Consider the following 26,980-nt stretch of genomic DNA (forward strand, 5'->3'; position numbering starts at 1 on the left):
GCTGTTTGCACCAGTGACACCAAAACAAAATTCCTTGTTTGTGAAAAATCATACTCGGCAATAAACCTGATTCTAACGTGACGAGGACTGAACCTTCGTACACGAGGCGTACACTCCACCGGGTGAGCTGTCAAAAAATAAAAACCAAGTGAAAGCATAACACACACACACACACACACACATAAAGACAGAGTCCAAAGGGTTCACATTTAATGCCCTGGGCTTTATTGTCTTATTTTAGTGAGAGTTCTGTCACATTTTTTTTTTTTTTTAGTCTTTTCAGCCTCCAGGTGGGACAAGTAAACCTCAAGGATATATCCTGCCATTGGACTGGGCATTCAGATTCACGACAAAGACGAGAAGCACTACTAAGTAATGCTGCCTTTGTGCCTAACTCTTCACAGAAGAGAGTACATTAATATTCCCCAAAGGAAGGCACCCAATACTTGTGGTTTTTGGCCTTGCAGCCGTCTGGAGATTCTTTTTTCAAAGAAAAAAAATCAAAGAAAAATAACAAAAATAAAAAACAAAGGGGGGGGCAGGCGAGGTGGAGAAACCCCACCACCCCCTCCGCCCCCTCTCTCATTAGCATGTTTTTGTTATTAAAAACTGGAATGATGAAACACGTACAGCGATCACTGCCCATTCACCTCCCTTATCACCTAATGCACGAAGAACAAGTAACAAAAAAAAAAAAAAAAAAAAAAAAAAGGAACCAAAGAATGAAGTCTTTCAATAAACGAAAAGCTTACAATCGATTCGACCACAAGGAGGAAAAGAAAATACAAAAATAACTCGATTTTTTTTTTTTTGTTTTACAAAAAAAATGTTTGTGGGATAAAACTAAAATATATATAATAATAATAATAAAATAATAATAATAAACAAAAAGGGACTCTGCTCGCATGAAAATGAAGAACGACCCTTTTTAAAAAACAAAAAAATACAAAAGCAGCATTGATATTTTATCAAAACCATCAACAGAAAACAAAATAGTGCTTTAATCAGAAGCAGCGAAGGCTTCTGGGAAGAGACTTCATCCCTGTTTTGTTACTTGTGTTTGGGACGATGTGACACAGAGGAGCGACCCCGCCTCTTCACGCCAACACAACCTCCACCCTCCTCCTCCTCCTTCTCCGCCTCCTGGCTCTCCTGGCCTGTATGTACGTCACCATTGATTTTTATTTTTTTCCCCCTCACATGATCCACAGAGAGAAGCACAGGGACCCGAAACAATAATAAAAAATAAATGCTAAAAACGTTGGGCGGGGAACCTGCTTTGTGTTCACAATATACAAAAATACCCAGGAGTCCGTAGCTACCTAACATTTACTACAGCACAGGAACCAACGAAGGTACAGTGTACAAAGAAAAGGAACGAAACAAACAAACCGAGAAACAAAGAAACCTGTAAACACGGCACAATAAATAGATTTAAAAACAGCAGGCTCCGCACCATGCACGTCATGTGATAAAACTCTTTGTCTATACAACTCCTACATCTCTCACTCGCCACAACTTACTTGGCTTTACTTCTTTTCTTTTTTTTTTTTCCTCTTTTTTAACTTTTAACCTTTTAAGTTTGACTCCCAAGTGCAAAACATCACAAATGGACAGTTCTGTATTCAAGTAATATATACAAGGTGGTGGGGGGGTATTACAAATATGTAAGTTACTGTACAGATACTAATTTTGCCGTATTCATAATTTACAGATGTCGTTATCTTTTTAACGGTAACAAAACAAAACAAACAGGGTTTAAAAGTTCTGATGAGAGATGAGAGATGCAAGCGTCCGTCAGTCTGCGTCCGAGTCCTGCTGTCCCTTTTTGCATTCCCGATGCTACGATGCACAGCACCTAAAAAAAACAAAACAAACAAAAACAAAACAAAAAAACAGAAGAAGAGCGGACTCCATCGCCGAGTCGCGCCGCGCCGCTACTACGTCACCTCCATGGCCACTGTGTTGTCTGCTATACTGTTCAGTGCTGGCTTGTCTTCGTCGTGATTATCCCTGCAGAGAGAGAGGAGAGGCGGTGAGCGATCAAACACGTTACAGGTTGATGCTTCGACCAAGTTTTACTCTTTCGAATAATCAACCACAGTTACAGTTACACTGCCGCCTCGCCCGGGAATCTCACCGGGTGCAGTGTCTCGTCCAGACACGACGTCCTCCCCCCCATGCTGACGATTCGTGGAGGCCCGGAGAGGTCCGCCAATCACGGCATCATCATCATCAGCTCTCGCTCAGCTGTGAGATTTTAAATTTGTGCTCCAGCGAGACTGACACGCTCACAATAGCGTTCCCTTCTGCGCACACACACTTATACATTTTCTTTATCGGTGTCTTTTGTCTGGGGCGTGGAGGCGTCGTTTGAGATGCCGTCGTCTGGTCGCCCACACCTGTACGGAGGCTCTGCAGCTTCAGTTCTAGTCTGAACTGATTGAAGCCCGTGGGCTGAGCGTCTGTTTCTTCTCAGTCAATCAATCAAACAATCAAACGGCTCCTCTGTCAGATTTCAGAGTCGAACAGCACTGAACTGCTAACGGGCCGAGCCTCAACTAACGTGTACAAGTGTACAAGGAAAAGGAACCGCACAGAACAGGAGCCTCACCTTGAGCCCAGGTCCATGGACGATGCTGCGGAGACTTTGGGCATCTGCAGGTTGGTGGTGGCGGACAGCTTTAAGGCAGAGGGCGGCACGTTGCCGAGGGTCCGGGGAATGTGTCGTCCGGCCAGGCTGGCGGCCGACGGCACGCTCAGGCAGATGTTGTTCCCGATGAGGACCTGAGTGGTGGCGGGGGTGGCGTTGGCGGCGCTGCATCCCAGGATCCCCAGCGCGGCCGCAGCGTGGGCGCCGGGGGCGGTGGCGAGGGAGGTGGGGACGGCGTTGGCGGGCGAAGGGGTGGCCGAGTTGGAGGAGGGCTGGAGGAAGGTCGGGGTCGCGGAGGTGGTAGTGTGTGTCGACTGGTTGGTCTGGTGGAGGGCTGCCGTGCTGCTGGACAGGTGCACGCCTTTGAAGACACCTGCCGAGCAGAGAGGAGCTCGTTAAGCAAACGACATTCAGTAACAACGCAAACCTCTAAACCTTAAAGACCGGCTCGGGTTCATCTGAAGGATTTTTAGAAGTCAAAGACACAAACTGAAGTTAGAATAATAACGTCTTGTTGTTGAAGTAAGCGGCGCTCACCTGCACCCGTCAGGACCCCGTTGACTCCGCTCGCCAGCACCAGCTCCTCTTTGGACTTGTAGGCCAGCAGCTGGTCCGTGGTGACGAGGGCTGAAGCAGCGAACTGGGCGCTGGCCTGGTCCAGCGTCTTGGACGCGAGCGCCTACATGGAGAAAATAAAAAACACACACATGTGGGTCGGAGCCAGAGACTTGACCGCTCGGCTGAAACGTATCAAACTGTCGAGCTCAGCACTTCGGCTGCCAAGCAGGAACTCGGCCAGCGGCGGTAATGCTTCTCGTGGGAGTGAAGATGCGTCCCGTGAACTGACCTTCAACTGCACATGATTTCATACCGGGACGAACGCACGGTGACAAAGACACGAGCCAGAGGAGACACACATCTGACTGCTTCAAGTGTGCGTGTGTGTGTGTGTGTGTGTGTGTGTGTGCGTCCTCGCTGACCTGTGTGTTGGTGCTGGCTGCAGGTTTGTTGGCTTGTTGCTGCTGTTGGCTCTGCTCCAGCTGCTGCTTCTGCATGAGGGCCAGCTGCTCCTGGTGCTGCTGGTACTGCTCCGCCGTCAACACTGTGTGGACAGGAAGGATTAGACGCGCCAGTCAGAACCAGAACTTTGGGTGTTATTTACTGCACGGTTCACTTGGCGCTCTGAGCCGAGGACACATTTTCGTGCTCGTGTTCGTCCTCCGTACGGGTTTCTGAACTCTTTGGGTTTCAGGGTGAAGCTTCCAGGACATAAAGCAACAGCTCCATGGAAACATGAGGGAAGAATTCAAGGTAAAAGTCCAGACTGAAGGCTCAACACACACACACACACACACACACACACACACACACACACACACTACAATAGCACATCCTGCACTGAGTCACCAAAGCAGCCAATAAAGTCGTACAGTGGAAAGAACTTCACTCAGTTTGTTTACTTCATTTCTGAGCCACAGTTCTGGACTCTGACCAAAGTTCTTGTGTCAAAATAAAAGCACCGTTTCGATACGAGAAGCTACGCTCTTATCTTGTAAACTCTTCTCTCAGCATGTCAATGGCACGCGTTAGTTCAGAGACATCGAGAGACGATCTCTGTTCACGGCGAAAGCACGACGACGCAGCGACGCCCACCGACGAGCAACAAATCACACACAACCTCATTTCACTTTGATTACAGAAAAAAAACATCGAGGTGTCGACGATTTAATATTTCACAGAATTAAGGCATCGATGGAAAAGATGAAAAATATAAACAGACTAACAGGTCGTGAAACAAACCAACATATTCCACGTTCATCATATGAATTTATCTCATGTGACGGGGTTGTCGGCGCTGATCGGAGGCGCTGCGGTCCGTTTCAGAAGCGGGTCTCAGCTCGGGGTCGCTCGAGAATAAGCAGCCTGGAAGCGGGTCTCAGCTCGGGGTCGCTCGAGAATAAGCAGCCTGGCTGACCGAGCTCACAGGAAGTCAGAATCCGGCTGATTTTCAAAATAAAAACAGCCAAAAGTGAAAACAACTTCCCTCCGTGGCATATTTATATATTTAGAAGCACATAATGTGAGCAAGTTCACAAAGTCTGCCTCTGGAAACACGACAGCGTTACGTCTCCAGGGCGGACTCGCCGTCACACCGTGCGGATCAGAACAACGAATGAAACGTGAACACAGTCAGACGCCGTGTCTCCCCACAGACTGATCAGTTTGAGGAGGCGAGGTCGGGGTCAGACTCACGGCAGCACGTCTCGTCGATCCATCGACTCCCTCGAGCCGTGAGATGAATTCATGTATTCTGATGTGAACAGAGGGTTCAAGCAGAGTCCGGGTCAGAGCGGAGCCGTCTACCTTTAAAGGTGTCAGACGAGAGCAGCAGCTTTTTATTCAGACTTTGTTTCCACGTGAGCAAAATCAATTCGACGGCGGCGCCTCATCATTTCATGCATACAGACTCCCCGTGCACTGAGGCGATCCTCTAACGGTCGAAGCAGGCGGCGTCTGCTGCCGCTACTTATTTATTAATTAATTTATTTATTAAGCCTTTATTTGGGTGATGTGATGATTTGTCACACACACGGGGAGATTCTGTCGTTTCCATTCATACAGAGTGAGTAACACCGTTTTAAAACAAGACACCCTGTGGAGTGTTTGACCACACAGCACAACAGAGACGTTTTTTACAAGTGGATCCCGGCTTTGTTCGTATCGTGCACGCACACGCACACACACACACACACACACACACACACACACACACACACTAATAAAGGACGGTTGTTTTGATTTGCACAGGTAAGACGATGACGAGGCAGTGATGTGAAATAGTTTTCCACCTTTAAAAGTGTCGAGTACATAAAACAACAGAAGGCGCCGTGACGTTCTTCATGTCGACATCACAAACTTCTAATTTAACCAAGAGACAAAAAAAAGCTGCAGTTCCTCTAACGTCCACCTGAGGCTGGCTCCAGAAGTGAGTCAGTCTCCATAAGTCCCCATGTTCACAGCAGAAATAAACATGTTTACAGCCTGGTACAAAAAACAGTTTTGGTCTCTGTAGCTAATTTCCCCGTTCATGACAACTGTACTGAGGGTGAATTTATATACAACTCACCTGTTCACATTATATTAAGGCTTGAAGTTATGCAGGATTAACAGGTAAGTGCCATTACAGACGGTTTACTTGAGCAACCCGGCGTCTTTCGGCCCACCTCAGGTCAGCTGATCGTCTTTGCCAATATTTAGTTTAGCTATAGGAGGAACAGGCGGCTTCATATTTTCAGCTTCCAAGTCACAAGATCAGAATCTATCGTCATCAGTCACACCGCAGAACAACCAGAAGACAACGCAACAGTGTAGAAGCATCGACGACAACAGACCGATCTGAAACCGTGAGACAGAACCACGTGAACGGACCTCGTGGACAGACATGGACGGTGATGTCTGATAAAACAACAAATCCACTCGAGACGTACAAGAAGAAGACAGCGAGCAGCGCGGCAGAGGAAACAAGCCACTCACCGTTGACAGGCGTCGGGGCTGGACCGGTGCGGTTCTGAGTGCTGGCTCCTCCAGACAGAGTCCGGCTTAGTCCTGATACTGTCCGGCTTAAATCCCTAAATCCTCTGCGAGACAAGTCTCCTCCACCCAAGGGGTGATGGGATAGCGTCCGTGGTCTGAAGTGCCTCCAGCGGCAAGTTTTAATGTTCAAAAGAATCCGGCTGAGGTCCACGGGCGTTGGCGATGACGACGACGACGGAGGTGACGGAGAGGAGGGAAGGTGGGAGGAGCTGGTTGGGTCCGAGGTATTGGTTTCTGAGGTACTGGCGTTGGAGTTGCGGAGCGGAGAAGTTAGAAGTGGTGAGGCGAGCGGTTCGGGCTCCGGGTCAGAGTCGAGGCTCTGACAGATGCTGTCCAGATCTGCGTGCGCTCTGTCCAACAAGATCCTGAAACGACGACAGAACAAATCATCAGAATAAATCATGAGCGAGCCGTCTGAGGTCAGACCAAATGAAAAACATGCTGCAGTCATTAGCAGCACATTACCACATCAACATCCTCTGGTTATGAGTCGAGTGTTGCAAAACAAAAACTCCTTGCATACCGCTCGTATAATTACAATGTCCAGTGGGCCAGTACCAAATATAGAGCTGTTGCACAAAAACGTGAGTTCTGCCATGAGCACGGAGCAGAACACTTATGTAACGGAACAAGGCTCCAAGTTTACGGCCACGCTGCAGCTTCACGAGGCCGTGATGCTTTTTAGAAATCCAAAAACAGAGAGACGACGCGGCTGTTCTCGAGCTTTACCACGAGCGCGGCGCGTTTCCTTTGAGTTGGTCGAGAGCAGAGGCCGCGCCGTTAACCAGATGTAGCGAGCGGTGACAGATTTAGAACGTCGAAACTGCGGCGCTGGCTAAAATCTGAGGGAATAACCAAAGTCACGAGGACACGCTTATTCATAGAAATGCTTGTTGACATATTTAACTCTGCTCATCTGGCTAAAACAAACACACCGAGCTCCGGTTTACCCACATATGATCGAGTCTTGCTCTTCCCCTGATAAGGTCGACTGCAGTCACAAACAGAACACTGCTAATCTCGTGTGCGTCCGTGAAACAGATACCGCCTAACCCGGTCGGGCCTTCTCGATGACACCCGGAGCCGTGGGAGCCTCTGGGTAACTCTCTGCAGCCAGCATGCTTTATTCAATCGCCTGTGTAATTACAGAAGAGATAGGAGTGTACGCCGCGGGACGCGTTGCTGTTGAAGTTTCCTGATTTGTCTTTACAGGCCGCGGCGGCAGGTGAATCCCAAAAAATGGGACTGTCATGTTCATCATTTCAGCAGCCAGCTTGATATTTATAATAGAACGCGCCCGCCAAATGATCGCTGGGAGCCTGCCAAAGAGCCGATATGGTAAACAACCTCGGCTGCTACAGCCAACACTTGGCTGGATTTCCGCTGCTCAGCGTCGGCGCTGGCAGCATTCCTACACACGTTTCATGTCTGCATCTTCTCAGACTTCATTTTCTCTGTGAATTCTGGATGTCGTGAATATGATGAATGCACCTGGGCAACGTGCGGATCACAACACACGTATCAGAGGACGAGATGACGCTTCAGGAAACGCCTTGAGATTTGGAAAGAATCCAAGCGTCAGGAACTGAACTCACCTGCCCCCTCTGCCTACGCGGCGCCGCGCCAAACCTATGCAGCGCCGTGGCGTGTTCAGCGAGGTCAGACAGTAGCGGAAGCGTGGGTCGCCGAGCCCGCCCTCGGACGGGCTTACCCAGGGCCAGTTGCCATTCTGGTCCGGATGAGACTGGAGGAAGATGAAGGAGGAGGAAAGGATGAGGGAAAGAAGGTCACGTATTAAAATTGAGAGCAAAAGACAGAAACTGGGAAATGAAAAGTCTGTTTGTTGCATTGTTCTGTCCGCCGGACAGCGGACGACGAGCCGGGGCAGCCAGACTGACCGGCCTGCTGTTGGCACTATAAATAGAACCACGGGAGTCACAGGAGGGCACTCACAGCGTAGTACTGACAGCCGGCCTTCCTCCTGAACGCATAGCAACCATCTGGATCGTTCTCCTCTTCTGCCTCTGAGGAACCTGAATGGATCTACACAATGAAAACGTTATCAGTAAATGAAGAGTTTCAGAGTTGAAACCACCGTCATACTCTCTCTGAGCGTTACCTGTGAGAAGGGTTCTTCATCTGAGCTGGGGAAGTCGTATTGGTTGAGGTCCTTGGGGTTGAACACCGAGGGCCCTGAATGCTGCGGCGCCGACAGAGGAGGGATCTTGGGTTTCTTTTCGTATTTCCTTTTGGGTCGCGCTGCCTCTGTCTTCTCCGGCTGTGGAGAAAAGGAGGCGCTCAGTGTTTATACTGCAGGTCCAAGATGCAGAGCAACTCTGCTGCTGGTGGCAGTCTAGAGTCGGTGGTCTACGAGCGTGTGCAGAAACAACAGTGAGTAAAAGAGGCATTGATATGCAGATGGCAGCATGCGCCAGATGCCACTGCCTAGCCAGATGGCTGCTCCCCCGTCCTCCTCCTCCTCCTCCTCCTCAGTCCAACCCGTGCCACCGCTAACCCCAACTTCCCCAGTGGGACGACCCCTCCCTGTCTGAACAGACTCCAACTCTACTAGGATTAGTCAGATCCTATTCAGCCCTTAGACACGGGGGACAAAGCAAACAGGGAGGCAAGGGACTCTACAGTGAAGGACTGCTGTGTCAAATCAATGAAAGGAGGAGGAGGGTGGGAGCGATGAGGGAGGAGGTGGGCAGAGGTAAACCAAAACTGAACGTCTGTCAACAAAAGGGAAAAGTCAACCAGCTGGTGGAGGAAGAGGGGGAAATAGTTGTGTCCCTGCAGGGCAAGAGGAGGAGGGGGAGGGTTGTTGGACACTGGAGCTAATGAAGTTATAATGAGAAGAGGTGTCACGGAGTTCAGCGACAGCGCGGCGTAATGAAGTGCTACGTTATCGAAGCATACGGCAGCGCTGCTTTAAACCAAACGCTTGGAGTTTGAAGCAGAGCGACACGCGACTGTTCCGTCCTCCCTGCGTGGTGAGAACTTTCAATATTTTAAAATCGTCACATCTCAAGGTCTCATTTGAGCCAGTGTGTTCTGCATTTTACAGCTCCTCGCCTCAGCCGTCATCGCTGTGCGAACTGACTGAAGTGAAGGACAAATGTGAAGTCACTAACATTTTCTGATGCTTCTGCAGACATTCTGTTCCGACGCCCACGCTCGCCGACAGCCAGAGAGGGACAGAAATCATTTTCCCGCTCTGTTCCCGGCGTTACTGCGCCGAAGCGCCGCGTGCCGCAGAACACATAAGGCGGCCTCACCTTCTTGTAGTCCTTCATGTCCAAGTGGTCCTGGTGTCTGTACTGGTTGCTGTTGGACAGGGGAATGATGGGGATGGTGTAGACGGGCTTCACCAGAGCTCGCTGCGCCAGCGCCTCTGCCATCACCTCGCTGCCGAAGTCTGGCATTGCGTTCCTGACGGGGAGGGACAGAGAAGAAGGAGACGCAGAACATTCAGAGATTATTTTATGGTTTGATTGAATCAATGAATTCAGACTAACAGTAGAGTAGTTCACACTGAGGAAAATAACGGTGCTATACAAATAAAGCAAAGAGTGGGTGTACCACTGTAACATTAGAAGAGTCAGCAGAAAAATTCAACTTCAACTGTTCAAAGAAAAGAATCAGAGCCGAGTCAGTTAAAAGACAATCTGTTAGTTGCAGTATTGCAATTTAGGGTCGCAAAATTCTGGGAATTTTCAAAAGTTGGAAACTTTCCATGGGAATTAACAGACATTGAAGGTTGGATAAAATATATTTGATCATCATCTTGACTAAAACAACCAGATTTCCTGCAGGTCCTCTTGAACATCTGCTCTTCCTCAGTCACATGCACATAGCACACTGCTTACTGCAGGTCTACTGAGGCCACGCCCCCCTCTACCTGCACAGGTGATCTCTGTACCTGGACCACACTTTAGAGCCCAGAGCACACAGAGACTGTTGAAGACACACATGTGATTCTGTGGACTACATCGTATCGTTCAATGAAATAATTCAAACGGATATGATGCAGTTTAAATTCCCATGGAGAATTTGGAATATTCCCAAAATTCCTGAGCTTAACTTCTCATGGACAGTTTCGGGAAAATTTCCTGGAAACTTTCCACCCCTTTGCAACCCTAATAACAAACCCTCCCCTACCCGGTATAAAGGAGAAACACTTGAAAGGCCTGTCTAGAGTCAGTGTTGCTATAGAAACAGTGTTTCAACAGACCACTCCCATAAAAGGATGATAAAAAGAAATATATAAATAAATATAAATATTTTTTTTTCAGGTGATTATACCTGCTTAGAAATCTTACACACTGGACCTTTAACTACATTTCCTGCACGCCGCATTCTGCAATATTCAGCAACAGCATCTAATTAAAGCTTTGCTGTCGACACCACGCTGCTGTGGCCAGCACACAAAAACAAACCAAAAAAAAAAACAAAAAACACACTACCCGCCAGACTCCCAACACCTGGGTCACTCCACACTGGCGTAATATCATGAAGTGGGCTGAGAGAAGCCATCGACTGAGAATAGAGTCGGTCCAATCTGGGAGCGAAACACCGGCTTTGATGCACAGGCAGAAAAACCAGGCCCGGGATAACAAGAGGAAATTGAAATGTCACTACAAATCAAAAGCACTTCAAGGAGAAGGGTCCAATTTAAGCTCACACACCGACAGCTACTTTCAGAGCAAATTCATTCTGTTCGGGTGTCATGTTTAGATGGATCGCTCAGGCGAAAAAAGGGAGAGAGGACGACTCGGAGTGGAGCTGGGAAAACAGTAAAATAGAGAAATTAAAAACAGAAAATGTATCATCCGGTGTGGACTGGGGAAAACACTGTAGCAGCCGCGGAGAAGTCGATGAGCTCATTTGCTCCTGACATAACTGAATAAACATGGTGAACTCTAAAATTGATAATGCATGCAAAAACTGTGTACATAAGCGTGCCCTCAATTAACACGAGCAGCGAAGCATGACTTTACAGAAAGTGTGGTTGACTCTCTTGTGCATCAATCTGGCCTCCACTCGGGATTTCAACTTGACGGATAAACAAAAGCCTGATCAGACGTGGGGTGACCACATCCAGAAACACGCATGAGGTGAGAGGGACGACACCGTCACCTTCTCAGCATTGAAACCTCATCAGGAACAATCCCCCGAACGCTCCTGCAGACAGGGCGAGAGCACGGCCGCAAAACACAACACCATACCCCCAAAAATAAAGTGTCTGCTCATGGACATCTGTCGTTTAATCAGATTCATCACACTCCTGCATCATAAATCCCCGTGATCCCTAATAGCAGCCACTTGCCTAACAAGGTAGTTAGGTGCAGACAACCCTAAGAGCCGCTGCCGAGCTCTCTCTTGGCCAATTTCACACGCTGGTCTCGTCTTTCTTACCTCTTCTCCACAATCTCCAGAGTGAGATGCAGCAGTTCCCTCTTGCTCTTCTCCCTCCTCTTGATCATCTCCAGGATGGTGACAGCACGGCTCAGATCCCTGCGCAGCTTCAGCATCTTCTCGTACGACGCCTCGTCGTTCTTTCGGTTCTGAAGATGGGACAGCGGCGACACTTCAGACAAAGAGTTCCCACTCGTACGAAAATGATTCCAGTTTCACATCTTCCGATTCCTACCTTTCTGGTCTGCATCTTCTCCGTCCGTCGGCGGAAGGCCACGTAGGGGTCGCTGGTGCTAGAGCCGTCCCTCTTCTCCTGCTTGACGTTGGGAATGAGGCAGCTGCCCTTGCAGGTTTTCCTCTTGCGGCTCCAGTAGTCGAACACCTCCTTGATCAGCTCATCGTCCTCCTTGAGCAGCAGTTTGGCCTCCTGGAGACTGACGAGCTGAAATATAAGAAAAGATTTCGGTCATTTCAGACGGCCGAAAACACGACACGTGCTGGAGAGGCCTGGCTGCCTTCAGGCACACCTCATCAACTCAAAGTTTGACAGCTGATTGAATTTCAGTAGCCGAACCAAGAATTTATTCACCACTGAGTAAAGCACAATATGACTTAGTGAGTTTATTATGTGTGTGAAGCAAAGCCAGTCGTGTGTTTGTGCAAATGCCATGCAAAACTGACAGACTGACAAATACCTGCTGTCCGCTGCCTTTCTCCAGTCGGTCTATCATTTCTTCAAACTGCAGGGCTGTGATTTCCATTTTCTTCTTCAGCTTATTCACAAACGTCTCGTCCTCGGAATCTAGGTCGTAGTCTGGCTGCTCCGTATCCAAACTGAAAGCTGAGAGACGGAGAGAGCGGTTCATTCAGAGGCACTACAGGCCGCACTGTACACAAACCTGGTGATTTATTATCAAATAATTATGACATTTGAGGATATTAAACGACGCTTGCACAGACAATTTTGCAATTTTCTGTTGGGTTAGATATGCCAGACGCACTATGAAACTTTCAAGAGCAAATATGGTCAACCAAAGTGAAATAAAGTCGCGTCATGACTCGATTACGCACAGTCATTTGTGTTTAGCGGCAGTACGTTGCGGGCAAAGTCAATAAACGAGCCACGGGCTGTGAAACGCGGGCTTCTTTATCTTCAGACAACCACTGCCAAACTTTGTTCAGGAAATAAACGCGGCGCTTTTATCGTGACAAATAACCGCGCTTGTGTTTTGCTCGGCGCCTTCAGCAACTTAATGAAGCAGCGCTTTGGGACGAACACCAGCATCCAGGCTGGGAACTTAACCAGCCACTTCCTCATAAATACTGCCTGTAGCTCGGGTTTTTTTGTCAAGTCTGGCCAGAATCTCCAACCACGGCCTGGAGACTGTCCAGACAATAACATATTAGTCTGCTAAAAATGGGGAAGTGGCTGTCTGTTGTAATCCATCAGCTACTGTGGCCACTGCATGAACACACACACACGCGTTTACTGCACTGTCACTTTGAGAGCCTTGATCTAATCGACACATTAACCTGTCAAAACCTGAAGCGCTGTCTCTCGCCGCCCCACATTTGAACTGTTAAGTAACAGAGCTGCACGATCACGGTCCAACTTCTCGTGCTGGTTCACACAGCGCATCTAACGGCTGCAGCACATGGCAAACAAACTGTTGTCATGTTTGTTTGCTTTACGCCGTTTTCTCCAGATGAAGAAACAAACCACGCTCGACAGCTCGCAGCCTGCAGCCGATAACGTGACACTGTTGACCAGATGCTGGCAACAGTTCACTGATGTGTAAAACATTTGCATAGAGCGATGAGTGAAATCTTAGAGAGGCGATAGCAGGCAGATAGAGACCGTCACATAACGTGTCACACACGTGTCCGTTTCCGTCATGAAACCTGCAGCGCTGCACATAAAGTAGAGCCTCACGTGCGGCTTCTGTATGAACTGTATGCACTTTGCGAGCGTTTAATCTGACACAAACGAGGCGCGCTTAATTAGTCAGCAGTCACACTCACAGCGATACAGAATTAAGCACACAAATCTCTCAATCGGCAGCATTAAAACCCGCCTGAATCCATCAGACACGCCCCGGTGCATCCGAGCGCCGCGGCGTGCCCGCGGACCACTAACACAGCTTTGAGAGGATAATCCTGCTGCGAGCGGTCTGTCTGCTACTCACGCTGTATGTGAATAAGCTGCTTTGGCATCTTGAACTCCCCGGGGTAGAGGGACTCGTAGTGCGTGATGTTGCGCTCCGCCTCGGGGACGGGGATGACCATGTTGTCCCGCTTCTCGCCGTATACCTGCTGCGCCGAGATGGCCCGCTGGAGATGGTGCTCCTGGAAGAGAGAGAGAGGAAACAGCTGTTTACAACAAACTAAAGACTTCAGCAGACTTTCTTTTTTCATCTGGAGACATGAACGTCGGCATTATAAACCGGTAGACAAACTATATCACATAATATCACTTCATTACAAGGACATGCATCGACAAAGAAGTGTACTGGTGTGTGATGGGACGGGAATAAAAGTGAGCGAGGTTGATTTAGTTAGTGAAAAATAAAAACGCTGCCGTTTCATCAAGACTTTAATGAATTTGTTTCCTGATGAAGACGATACAGGAATCTGGACAAACAGCCACAAAACAACCAGATTACCAACATTTAAGTCGCAGGCTGACAGCGCGGTCATCTCACGTAAGAAGATTACAATCCCAAACTATCAGACCAGCAGGACAGTTTATTAGCACAATATGTTGCGAAAGCTTTGTGGAAAAATCTCAGTCTTGTCTCGGTCTCTGACGAAGAGACACGACCAGATATCATCAGTTTCCCATGAATCACCTAATAACGTCTAATTTGTCCCGACGCTTTCATAATGAGACGAAAATATTTAATTTCAGGCGTGACTCGAGTTTCATTTTGACTTTGCGCTGAAGAGAAGAAAACAAACGACAAACAGATGATGAGAAACAAGATACGGAGCTAAAAACACCTGTGCACGCTCCAGAGTTCCTCCAATCCAATCAAACTTTATCAAAACTTTAGAATGCAGCTCGTTATAAAAGGAAAGACATTAACGTGAACTAGTTCAGTCTGAAAAACAACACACTGAGACGGCTGGGAGGCCTCTCCAGTGTCTGGTCTTGGTCTCGGTCTAGGTGGTCTTGAGTACAACACTGATTCCACATTAAACTAATGATTAAAAGGAAAAGAAACAAACTTTTCTGTTCTCTTCTACATCATCCCTGCAGCATGTAAGCTGCAAAAAGTGACGCAAACATCCAAAAATAAAATAAAAGCATTACAAAACAGGATGTACCTTTTCCTGATTATCTTCCGTTCTTATTTTCAGAGACGCATCTACTTGTTCGTCATATTTCTGAGGCCGTCTCATCAGGCAAAACACAGTATGTCATGCCTACACACACACACACCAGCTGAAATGAGTCATCGGCAGAAGAAAGGTGTAAGATTTGGGGTGTTGAGCGATTATCTAGCGAGCGTATAACTGTGTCAATCCGCTGAGCGCACACAGAGGTGACTCACGGGTGGAGTCGTGCTTCAAAGCGTGCGCGCTCTCTGGCAAAGACCTCCGTAACAGGTAACCCTACTATCACTACAGTGACTCATTGTTTTCGTTTCACGAAGTTAGTCAAAAATCTGCGCTGCAAGTTTTTTACAAAGATGCCGCTGCGCCGTCTGAGTCATGGGAGCAGAGATGAAACACCTGAAAGTTTCTGGAGGCAAAACAAAAAATCTGGCGCGTTAACGAACTTGCACAAGCAAGAGGACGCCGGCGAATGAGTCACACGGTTTGACTCCTGAACTCGTACGTTATGTAATCTGATACAGGATCCCACACAAACACACTTGTTTTTCTGTAACGCATGTGACTGAATAACATATTACTGATGGGACCAGAATGTAAGCACAGACCTACTTTAATAACAACTACATCAAAGACACAGCAGCTTATTACGAATGCATGCTTGCTCTGCAGCGCGGCCTTCTCTCCGCGGTTGATGCAACAGATGGCCAATCCAGTCCGACTGACTGAGGCCCATCTTGCTCTAACAAGTTTTTTTAACGGGGCTCCTACTCGTTTTGCACTTTTTCTACACAGCCGCGGCTTCTTGTGGAATTTGAGATATGGGTCAGTGCTCGATGACATGCCGATAAATGCGAGCACTGACCCAAACCACGTCTGCGCATGGCTAATATCGTTACACTCAAAAGTCTTTCAGGTTTTTAGACACTTCCACACTCGCGTGGGAGTTTTTAAGTGGCTCGAGTCTTAAGTATAATCCAAAGCCGCGAGGAGCTCTGCGTGGAGTAACAGGAGAACCACAGCAGAGCTGTGAGCTGGCATGAAAGGACACAGCATGTCTCCAGAGCTGAACCATCTGCCCCTGGTAAGCTTATCAACAAGCCCGGAAAGTTGTACACTTCACACGGCCGATGCACAAAGAAAAGCAGGACCGCTGTCGAGTCTGACCTCGAGGACTCGTGGGATTAAAGTAGAAGCGTTCACCTGAGAGGATTCAGGCGACATCCATCCTTGTCGGTGGCTCTTAAATGAGTTTGGGATGTAAACATGTGTGTAAAACTAACAAATTGCCTCTATTCAACTTCAGCTGGCGAGTGGCTCCACACACAACTTAGACACATTCACACATCACATCACAGGCTTTGGACGGCAACAAAACCTCTGTATTTGGCTTCGACTGTCCGGCCGAGCTTGTCTTAACGGTCACACAGCCTTGTTCACTGCCCACAAACACGCAACCGCCGTTCGGCAACTTCGTGTGATCCAAAGTTTAACAACTCCTCGCTTAGCTGCTCGGTGTAAAAGTGCAGAGCCTGTGCTTCTCCGTCCCCAGATCTCAGCAACTTTAAAACTTTAAAAAACAGAGCTCTGAACACACAATTGAGTTGCAATAGCATTCTTGCAATTCCCTCGGCTCTCAATTTAACAGCACTTTTTGCCGAGAGCACAGTGAAATCAATTTTATTTGGAGCACGCTGCCAGCCCTAACCAGCGACTGTAAGAAGAGGCGACTGTACATGTGTGTGGAGTGGAGTGTCTTGATTCAGAGAGAGTCAAAATAGTGACTCCGGATTAGAAACGATCATATTTGCATTCCAATAATGAAGCCACCGTGTTTCTACATGTTAAGTATGTCCAGTGCTTACAGCTCTAAACAAACACTAAGACGAGCACAGACCGCCGCTTAATTCTGCGCCTGTTTTTCGGTGTGACCTATGAACCGGTGCTTCACCAAGCAAGCTGCAGGATTTACTCCCTCATGTAACTTATCAAACACATCCTCTCCCTCTGTGAACTCCGACACGCCGATGACCCCCACAAGCTTTGCGAGTTAAGGTACCTGCAAAACAGTTAAAGCATAAAAAAAAAAAATCCAATTAAACCCGAGCCTGGCCCGGACCGGCCTTTGCACGCTTGCTTCCGTGGAGGATATCAGTTTGGCAGACTGCAGCGGTGTAGCCTGAGCTGCCTCTGACCTAAAGATATCCTGATCTTTCGCAGCTGTGATCCTCACAACCGCGATTCACAGCCTGGGATTTCCTCTGCTGAGGAATTGTGTGAGTGGGGATAAAGGGCTTTTGTGAATGGCACATGGGAACGAGCAGACTGGGTTATTCTAGGAAATCTTGCAGCTGTCCGTTTTTTTTATAAAAGCTTAAAGTTGACATATTACTACTTTATGTAAAAACACACTTAAACATTTGAGTATTCTTCTCAGACAAACAATGAGAAAATGCTCAATGTTCAAGGACCCTTGCATACAAAACACGTTCTACACTGCACTTATTTAAAACTAACTATGATCAAACTGAGGGAAGACTTCTCTCGAGCCCGTTGCGGCCGCAGATGCAGATGCAGTCGAGACGAATGAAAATCTATTTTTCACAACGCCACACGATACTTCCATTAAATGTTCCCGAGAAAAATAGATGACTCCAATAAAAAGTTGCCATGGCGACAAAAGCGCGGCCTCCAGCAGGTGTTTTCAGCTCGTGCCGACCAGAGAATCTGCTCTGTGCGCTAAGGTACGAACGGCGAAACGGACCTGACTTCTTTTCCCTCTAACAAAACTCAGAATACCACGAGGAAGCAAAAGATACAACGCTGAGCTTCTGAGCTACGTGACCGTAACAAGAGTGTGTGCATGTTTGTTTGTTTTTAAACTCCACTTGATATTGACGGACACAACAGAATTGAGTCATTTAGTGTCTTTCTTGCAGACCTGACAGCGACAGACCTGCCCAGCTTTAAGTCAACACAAATACAACTGTTTCAGACCGTCCGACATAGTAATGGAACAAAACGTTCCTGCTGACCACTGACATGGCGATCCATGATCCGACCGTCGCGTACTGCTTCCACAAACTGCAACGTAGCGGCGCAGGTGAACTGTTTCATGCGGCGTGTGCACGGATTATTAAAAAAATTCAAGTGCTGTGTTACCAGTTCGACTGCAACTACTGATGGCACACAAACTGTGCTATCACACTTAATTATTTCTGGCAGTCACAGACAAACAAAAGCGCTCGTTTCAGTGATTAAAATGAGCCATCAGCAGCAACACATGGCTTATCGCTGTATTCTTTCGATCACTGAACTGCACGCAGCGACAAGGAGCAACCTTCCAACGGGTTACACAAAGACTCTTCTTCCTATGTGTGCTCGCATGGCATCGCCAAGCGTGCTTACTCGCTTTTTAAATAGACACTCAGGCCAGCATGTGGCCGGTCAGTCAGTCAGTGAGTGAGTGAGCTCCGCACAGCCACGCTCCATTGTTGCTGGACAGGATGTGGGTCAGGGAGCTAAGCCATGCACAGCCTTGTAGTAAAACTGTCGTCTTTATCTCCTCTGTCACTCTGTTATGTAACGCCGCTGTGTGTATGTGTACAGTAGGTGGAGGGGAGGCAGGATTTCTGCTGACTTCGCGGGGCCCCTGAACGTGCTTCCCTCGTGTTTGTGTCTGCTGAGGCATCTTGGCGGCACAGAGGGGCTCTCCTGCTGTGGAGGTGATGGGAGAGAAATTCAGCAGCCAGGAGGTGTAATAAACACCTTTGACAGTGTGTTGCAGTCAGTTAACGGCTGGTTGAAGTCTATTCTATAGTGTGGTTTGAAGTCACGGGCAATATCTGACCTCTATCCAACATAACAAACGGGTTACAGTCTCACGGCTTTACATAATCCGTCTACAGACACGACGCCGATCATTTCTATATTTAAACGTGAACTGAGCGAGGGTGAAACGTAACAAACTGATACACACGAGCATGAATGAACCAGGATGAAGTCATACCGACTCCACAGTTAGCACACTAAAGCCAGCTTAAACATTATCCATTGCCTGATCAGCGCTTAGCTCGATCCAAGCATCCAGGGGGTTAAATAAAGTCTGAATGATGCACTTCACATCCTACATAACAACGGCAACCAAGTGTTTGATTGTTTTAATCCCGTAGCATCTGCAGACTTTCTGCGTAACATTAAAGGGTCAGTGTGTAGACTGTAGCAGGGTCTAATGGTGTAGTCGCTGTATTGCAATCGCCTCACATCACCATCAAACAACACCTGAATTGATTTAGTTTAGTCTGTATGAGAGAGGACCCACTCCCACTGTAGATATAAAAAGTAATAAAATAAAAAGATTCTTATTTTCAACATGAAAACAGAATATTATATTACATGTCTGCCATATTCTGATCCTTTATTTCTTTGGGACCCCTTCATCCTGTTGTATATCTGTATACTGTGAACTCTCACTCTTATTACTGCTCATATACTTGCACATCTCTGCACTCCAGCTCTTCGCAGAGAATATATCGTATTATATTGTTTAACACTTGTTGCCAGCTACACCGAGCCAAAAAAACCTGGTTCTCAGTTTACGCTTCAAAATAAAAGTCACAGCTGTTTACAAACCACACGCTGAAAAGCATTTTCATAACGTGGTGTCTACAGACACGATGCAAATCAATTCTTTAAACGACAACTGAACGATACACATGAGCGTGAATGAACCGGGATGAAGTCGTACTACATGAGCACACTAAAGCCGGCTTAAATATTAAACTGTGTTCACACTTCAGCTCAATCCAGGCATGCGAATAAAGTCTGAATTATACAATTCACTGTTGTTATGCAGGATGTTTAACCTAAGAGTTTGATTATTATAACCTCAGTTCACATTACAACTGTTTACAAACCACACACTGAAAAGCACACCGTGATCTACTTGTACAATATAAGTAATTTTCATAATGTGGCGTCTAGAGACACGATGCAAATCAATATATTTAAACGTAAACTGAACGATACACACGAGCATGAATGAACCAGGATGAAGCTTAAATATTAAACCGTGTTCACACTTCAGCTCAATCCATGCATGCGAATAAAGTCTGAATCATACACCTCACTGTTATGCAGGATGTTTAACCTGCAAGTTAGTGTTTGATTATTATAACCTCAGTTCACATTACAACTGTTTACAAACCACACCATGATCTACTTGTACAATATAAGTAATTTTCATAATGTGGTGTCTACAGACACGATGCAAATCAATTCTATATTTTGAACTGAACGAGCGTAAAACGTAATAACAAACCGATACACACGAGCATGAATGAACCAGGATGAAGCTTAAATATTAAACCGTGTTCACACTTCAGCTCAATCCATGCATGCGAATAAAGTCTGAATCATACACCTCACTGTTATGCAGGATGTTTAACCTGCAAGTTACTGTTTGATTATTATAACCTCAGTTCACATTACAACTGTTTACAAACCACACAAAGTGCTTTTTAAGCCGTTCTGTGTGCAGGTGCAGCAATAAAAACACTTTTAAATAGGGTTAAAATCAACCATGCCGACTCTTATTGCCGATATATAGTAATAAAAACATGAATGAAGCACTATGCAGCCTCCATGGCTTCTCCCCCCTCTGCCTCTGCCTTTATCCGGCAGCGCACATGTCGGTGCAGCCGGAGCTGTCAACACTCGGCACCGAGCTGTCAAAGCCGGGGCTGAAGTGAGGAGGGGAGCCGGGGCTGAGTGAGGAGGGGAGCCGGGGCTGAAGTGAGGAGGGTAGCCGGGGCTCACTGTCTCCCCCTGGCATTTGTTCGCGGAAAGTACACACGGAGGCCCCGCTCCTCCACACGCTCCTCCGCGCGCTCCCCCTCTTTAACCGAAGAGAAAGTCAACAAAATGGTGGAACGGAGACAAGTCACGTGACTTCTTTGTGCTTTTTTTTTTTTTTATATATATATATTTCGGTTGCGCGATTTCAGGTAAAAACAAAAACGGCCCCGCGAATAAAAACACCAAACACCGACACACGCTAAATAAAACGACGCCCGCCGTCGTTACACTCGGTGTTCGTCGAGTTCCCGCCGTGTGTGTGTGTGTGTGTGTGTGGCGAAACGAGCCGTTATGGCGGCCATTTTGCTACCAGCCTTTCCCTGCGCAGGCGACACAAGCGGCGCCTCGATGTGAAAACGCCGCCGGACGGATCCGGTCAGGCGGCGGTAAAAAAAACAACAAAACAAAACAAAAACATACCGATTCCTCCTCCTTTTCCATCCCGGTTGGCATCTGCGGCACTGCCCGGTTGATCGAGGCATATTCGTGCAGGTCAGGCAGATCCTCGCAGCGGAAGACGGGTAGAGGCTTACTAGCATCCAGCGCCCGTGCCCGAAACGACAGTTTACTCATTTTATTGTTTTTATATTAAAAGACGCAGCATAAATCTATTCGGTCTGCTCGGAATAACAGCAGCTCCGCCTCGAGTTCTCATGGATGAAGCTTGTTGAGCCGGTTCGATTGAGGTGAAAAAAAGCTCCGGGAAAAAGCAGCGCGAACAGAGCCGGGGCAGGCCCGGGTCTCGGTCGCTCTCTGTCGGTCTCTTTTCTCCCTAGGCTCCGCTGTTCCTCCCCCGGTTCAATACGCCATGGCCAACATGGCGGACATTACAAACTCATGCAGCTCTCCGCTCCGCTCCGCGCGGCCCAACCCCCTCGATCACACGAACAGCCATTCCCACGCAGCTTCGCGCGCGTGCGCGCTCGCGAGACCCTTGAGGTAAAGCAGGAGGAGGAGGAGGAGGAGGAGGTGGAGGAGAAAGGAGGTGCACCGACCGACGGTGGGGGCAAGATGCTGAATGCTGATGAAGGGATGAGAACTTCCCGAGCTCGGGATGTTCTCATCCTGTAATGCTGCTGACATAACATATTCATGCTCCATGTTAGAATAAAAATAAATAAAGAAACAGTGGAAATATAATAAAAATAAAAACTGAGCGCCTGTTTCTAAAATAGAACATTCCTGCATTAAAAACACACTTACCACACACACATACAGACTGTTTGCAATGGTGCATTTAAATTTAAACTTTTATCATGTGTTTAAATTAATATGCAACCCCAAAAAAATAGGACACACACACGCTCCTCACAACAGATCAATTGTTTTGTGAACATCGCCACCGTGTGGTACAAACACTGATGCACCATGATCCTCCCACTAATTACAAGTCAACTTATATAAACATATATAAATAGAGAAGAGAAATATAGAATCATGTCATCACTGTTGCCACACTCGTACAACCAGTTGTAGAAATCATATTTATTCCATCACCCGCACTACCACCATCTCATCCAGACTACAGTGTCTATAGATAGATAAACATATCTAAATATCTATATTTATGCACATTTATATATATCTTTTAAATGCATATAGTTAAACTGTATGTATGTACAATTGTAAACACAGTGAACCAGAGTCAAATTCCTCATTCTGATATATTTTTAAACTATATAAAAACGGTTGTGCAGGAAAATACTAATTTAGTGGCGCTCGATAGGTCATGAAGGTTAAATCAGGGGCAGTTTCATGTCTGCAGGGGCAGTTTCTAGTCAGATAAACTGATGAAATATAATCATCGCAACACAAATCTGGGGCAGCTGGATTTGTTGGTTGTAGATCTGTGAAGACGTTTCGTCTCTCATCCAAGAAGCTTCACTTCTTCACGACTGATGGGGAGACCCAAGTATTTATCCTGGGCAGGACAGTTGATCTTCATGGATCTACAGCTAAATCCAGCTGCCCCAGATTTAACCTTCTTAAAGAAAGATGAGAATCTTCACGCAGAAGCTACATGATGTTGGAAAATGTAGTTAAATTTGCTTCAGTTCTTTCTTGACTCTCTGCAAACTGAAAATGTCATGCATACAGACAATCATTTATAAAACTGAGATTGACAAGAAGACATAAATGTACCATTGCTCATGTGTCTGGCCATTAAATAATCAACAGTGGGCTCTGTTTGAAGTCATAATATATGATCCACAGACTGAATACACTCAGAGAGGCAACGTTGTTTAACTTGTCGTGTGTCGCTTCGTCCTGGTGTGGCTTCATTTATTTTGTAACTGTAAGATGTGGAAATCAGCAGAAATCTTCAAGAGTGAGAAGTCTTGACGGGTCCTCCTGCATGTTACTGATGCACTGCAACTGTTATTTCCATTTGACCATTTGACACAGGAGACACGGCTCGCCGACCTTCCACAGCGCAGCGTTTATTCCACCTACATTACATTCAAAACGCTCTTGGTTGCCTCAATCATTTCTGAAATGCGTTTGTTTGCCACAAATGATCATACCACACTCTGAATGACATGGCACGTCCATTTTTACGGCCAACGGCTACTGAACATCTCACTTGTGCTTGATGTTTGATTTAAACTTGACCCAAAAGAGCATCTTGCATAAAGAGTCTGATACTTTGGTCACTCTGCATATGATACTGAACACTGAGGTATACACACATCATGTGAGAGCTTGTTGGTTTGGATATAAAAGCTTAAAGCCAAGTTAATGTCAAAAACTCAAAACCTTGCTCGAAACTTTGTCCTCGCAGTGTGCGTACAATGTTGGAGTGCTCAAACACTCGACAGACAAACTTCTAGTCAGATAAACTGATTAAATATAATCATCATCGCAACACAAATCTGGGGCAGCTGGACTTGCTGGTTGTAGATCTGTGAAGACGTTTCGTCTCTCATCCAAGAAGCTTCACTTCTTCACGACTGATGGGGAGACCCGAGTATTTATCCTGGGCAGGATCGTTGATCTTCACGGTTCTACATCCGAGTCCAGCTGCCCCAGATTTAATCTTCTTGAAGAAAGATGACCAGGATGAGTGAGAACCTTCACGCAGAAGCTATATGATGTTGGAAAATGACGTGAAAAGTTACATATTTCTGATTGACAAGAAGGCAAAAGCCAAAAACAACTCTGTCTACACACATTCAGTGTGCGTACGATGTCGGAAACACTCGACAGGCGAGCTTGTAGGCAGATAAACTGATTAAATATAATCATCGCAATACAAATCTGGGGCAGCTGGACTTGTTGGTTGTAGATCTGTGAAGACGTTTCGCCTCTCAACCAAGAAGCTTCACTTCTGACTTGACTTGATGGGGAGACCCGAGTATTTATCCTGGGCAGGACAGTTGATCTTCTACGGATCTACAACCGAGTCCAGCTGCCCCAGCTTGAACCTTCTTGAAGAAAGATGACCAGGATGAGTGAGAACCTTCACACAGAAGCTATATGATGTTGGAAGATGTAGTTAAAAGTTACATATTTCTGATTGACAAGAAGGCAAAAGAAGCACTCTTTAATTTTCTACACACATTCAGTGTGTGTACAATGTCGGAGTGCTCAAACACTCGACAGGCGATAAACTGATTAGATATAATCATCATTGCAACACAAATTTTAAACTCTACACATTCAGTGTGCGCACTGTTGTGGAGAAGTTGCTGAAGTCAAAGGTCAATGGTGAGGTCAGGAGTTCAGAAAGTGTTCAGGAGCCTCTGATGTCTTATGCTGTATTATTTATTGACGCTTGGCCCAAGGAGAATTAGAGACACTCTCAAAGTTCATCAGAAGTGCCTGAGTCGGTCTCACATTCTGCCCCAACTCATCCTGGTGGATCGACTTTAAACCCCAAGATAACACCACAAATACTACACGCCCAGAATGAGTCACAGAGAATGTCTTTACCCATGGAGGTGTTATTGTCAGCATGTTCTAGTCTGGAGACACAGATGTCTGTTTACGCAGATTGGACCGTCAACAACAAGCTATCTATTATGTCTATGAAGGCAGCAACAGGTCTCTGTGACCCTGGACACCACAGTGTTGAGATAGACTGGCACCTACTGTTCCCAACCAAAGCCAAACAACTGATACTGCTGAGGACCTCGTGTAACCTAGGGAGAGAAAACTCCAGAACACGTACGACGTTGGAATCCTCAAAGACTCGACGGGCGATAAACTGATTAGATACAATCATCATCGCAACATAACCTGAGGGTAAAGTTTGGCACTGAAACAGGTTTGCACGTGCAGATAACAGAGCTCTGACCTTGGCTCACGTACACGACATGTACGTTATTAAAACTCATCTTAATGTCTCAAGCAGACTGAGGAAGATGAAGAAATGTAAATAACCTGCAGGCACAGAGACGCAGGAGGCTGACACGGTGATCATGGTCCGCTTGGGAGCGATCGGCTGGCGTCTGCGGTCCATGACGAGGACCTGAGAGACAAACAGACATCATCAACACACATTTAATATGATTCACTTTGTCTCTGCTGGGCATGAGCTGGAATATGTGATGATCACACAAACACACATTTGCTCTTAATGAATTCAAACGACGGTGTGCATGTGTTATAATCAGACTGTGCTTATAATGTAGAGCAAGTTTTTGGTGCTACAGCATCACAAGAGTGCACATTAGTGCAGATTAGTGCAGATTAGTGCACCCCCCCCAGCTCATATATGTGTATATGGAAGAGTGGAGGACACGACCGTCGACAGGCAGGCATGCATCGCTTACGAAGCCGATTACAGAGCGGTTTTTCCCGCAGAGGTGGAGGTTAGTGAGCCCCGGAGATCCGAGGCTAGCTGACAGACTAACGGCTGCTAACGGCTTTAGCTTAGCCTCGGTTACCCTGACCCTGCGCCATTTAACACACACACTAACACACACACACACTAACACACACACTAACACTAACACTAACACAACTCAAAACTAACTTGTCCCCCAGCAGGGAAGCAGTCCGGCTGTTTGAAAGCCGGAGTTGTAACTTACCTGCTGCTACAAATCCACAGGGAGGATGATGATGACGAATGCTAACGCTGGTTAGCTCCCCTCTCTCAGGAGGGTTTCTCCTCTTTAAATATATAAATAAATATATATATATTATTATTATTATAATTTAAAAAGTGGCGTTAACTCGCTGTGACACAGAGGACAGCAGCCGCAGCTCGCAGGAAGTGTCGCCGTGTCGCTGGCGGTAAATAAACTTGAGAAGTTCAAGAAAAAAAAAAAAAAAAAAAAAAAGATCCAAAACTGACCAGAGCCACTTGAGGCGAGCTGTGATTGGACGATGAAAGCCACAATCACCTGTGGAGAGCTCAGGGGGGATGAGCTCATTGGCCCCCCCCCCTCCCGCCTAATAATAATAATAATAAAATAATAATAATATAATAATAATAATAATGATGATAATGGTGAATAAGAATATAATAATAATAATAATAGAATGATGATAATAATGATAAACAATAATAATAACAACAACAACAACAATAATAATAATCTCATAATAATAAAATAATATAAATAAAATAATAAAATAATAATAACAATAAAATAACGAAATAAGACAACTATAAATAATAAATAATAATAATATAATGATAATAATAACAATGATATAAATATAATAATGATGATAATATTCAAATAAAATAATAATAATAATGAAATAATAATAATAAATACTGATAATGATAATATCAATAATAATAATAATAACAAAAATAAATAAAATAATAATAATGATAATAAATCAATAAAATAATAATAACAATAATATAAATAATATGATAATAATAAGAATAATATAATAATAATAATGATGATAATAATAACAATAATAACAATAATAACTACTAATAACATAATATGAATAATAACAACAATACTATAAATAATAATAATAACAATATCAACAACAACAATAATAATAATAATATATATAATAATAAGGATAATATATAATACTGATTTTTTATTGCAGTTTTTCATGCAATAAGCGTTCAAGGACCTAGAATAAAAGGGGTACACACACACACAAATACACACACACACACACTGTGTCACAATCTTTTTGATA

General features: G+C 45.9%; 1 protein-coding gene across 3 annotated transcripts; it reads right to left on the bottom strand.

The window, feature by feature from the left end:
- Positions 1–202: 202 nt before the first annotated feature.
- Positions 203–26,080, bottom strand: LOC104938476 (enhancer of polycomb homolog 1-like). Of its 3 annotated transcripts, XM_027274145.1 has the most exons (15): positions 25,891–26,080; positions 25,241–25,328; positions 13,852–14,011; positions 12,361–12,506; positions 11,901–12,107; positions 11,666–11,814; positions 9,526–9,679; positions 8,367–8,525; positions 8,201–8,290; positions 7,843–7,991; positions 6,188–6,612; positions 3,634–3,755; positions 3,191–3,332; positions 2,615–3,029; positions 203–2,013 (listed from the first exon to the last, which is right to left on the bottom strand). In XM_027274145.1, the coding sequence occupies exons 3-15, from the start codon at positions 13,949–13,951 to the stop codon at positions 1,941–1,943; spliced, it is 2,331 nt and encodes a 776-aa protein (XP_027129946.1). In that variant the 5' UTR covers positions 13,952–14,011; positions 25,241–25,328; positions 25,891–26,080; the 3' UTR covers positions 203–1,940. The 3 variants fall into 3 exon arrangements, with proteins under 3 accessions (XP_027129946.1, XP_027129944.1, XP_027129945.1); XM_027274143.1 differs by lacking the exons at positions 25,241–25,328; positions 25,891–26,080 and adding an exon at positions 21,278–21,962; XM_027274144.1 differs by lacking the exons at positions 25,241–25,328; positions 25,891–26,080 and adding an exon at positions 21,278–21,958 and having other exon boundaries at positions 2,615–3,026.
- Between the last annotated feature and the right edge of the window lie 900 nt (positions 26,081–26,980).

The sequence above is a fragment of the Larimichthys crocea genome, chromosome XXIII (assembly GCF_000972845.2).
Source record: "Larimichthys crocea isolate SSNF chromosome XXIII, L_crocea_2.0, whole genome shotgun sequence".
Classification (NCBI taxonomy): Eukaryota; Metazoa; Chordata; class Actinopteri; family Sciaenidae; genus Larimichthys; species Larimichthys crocea.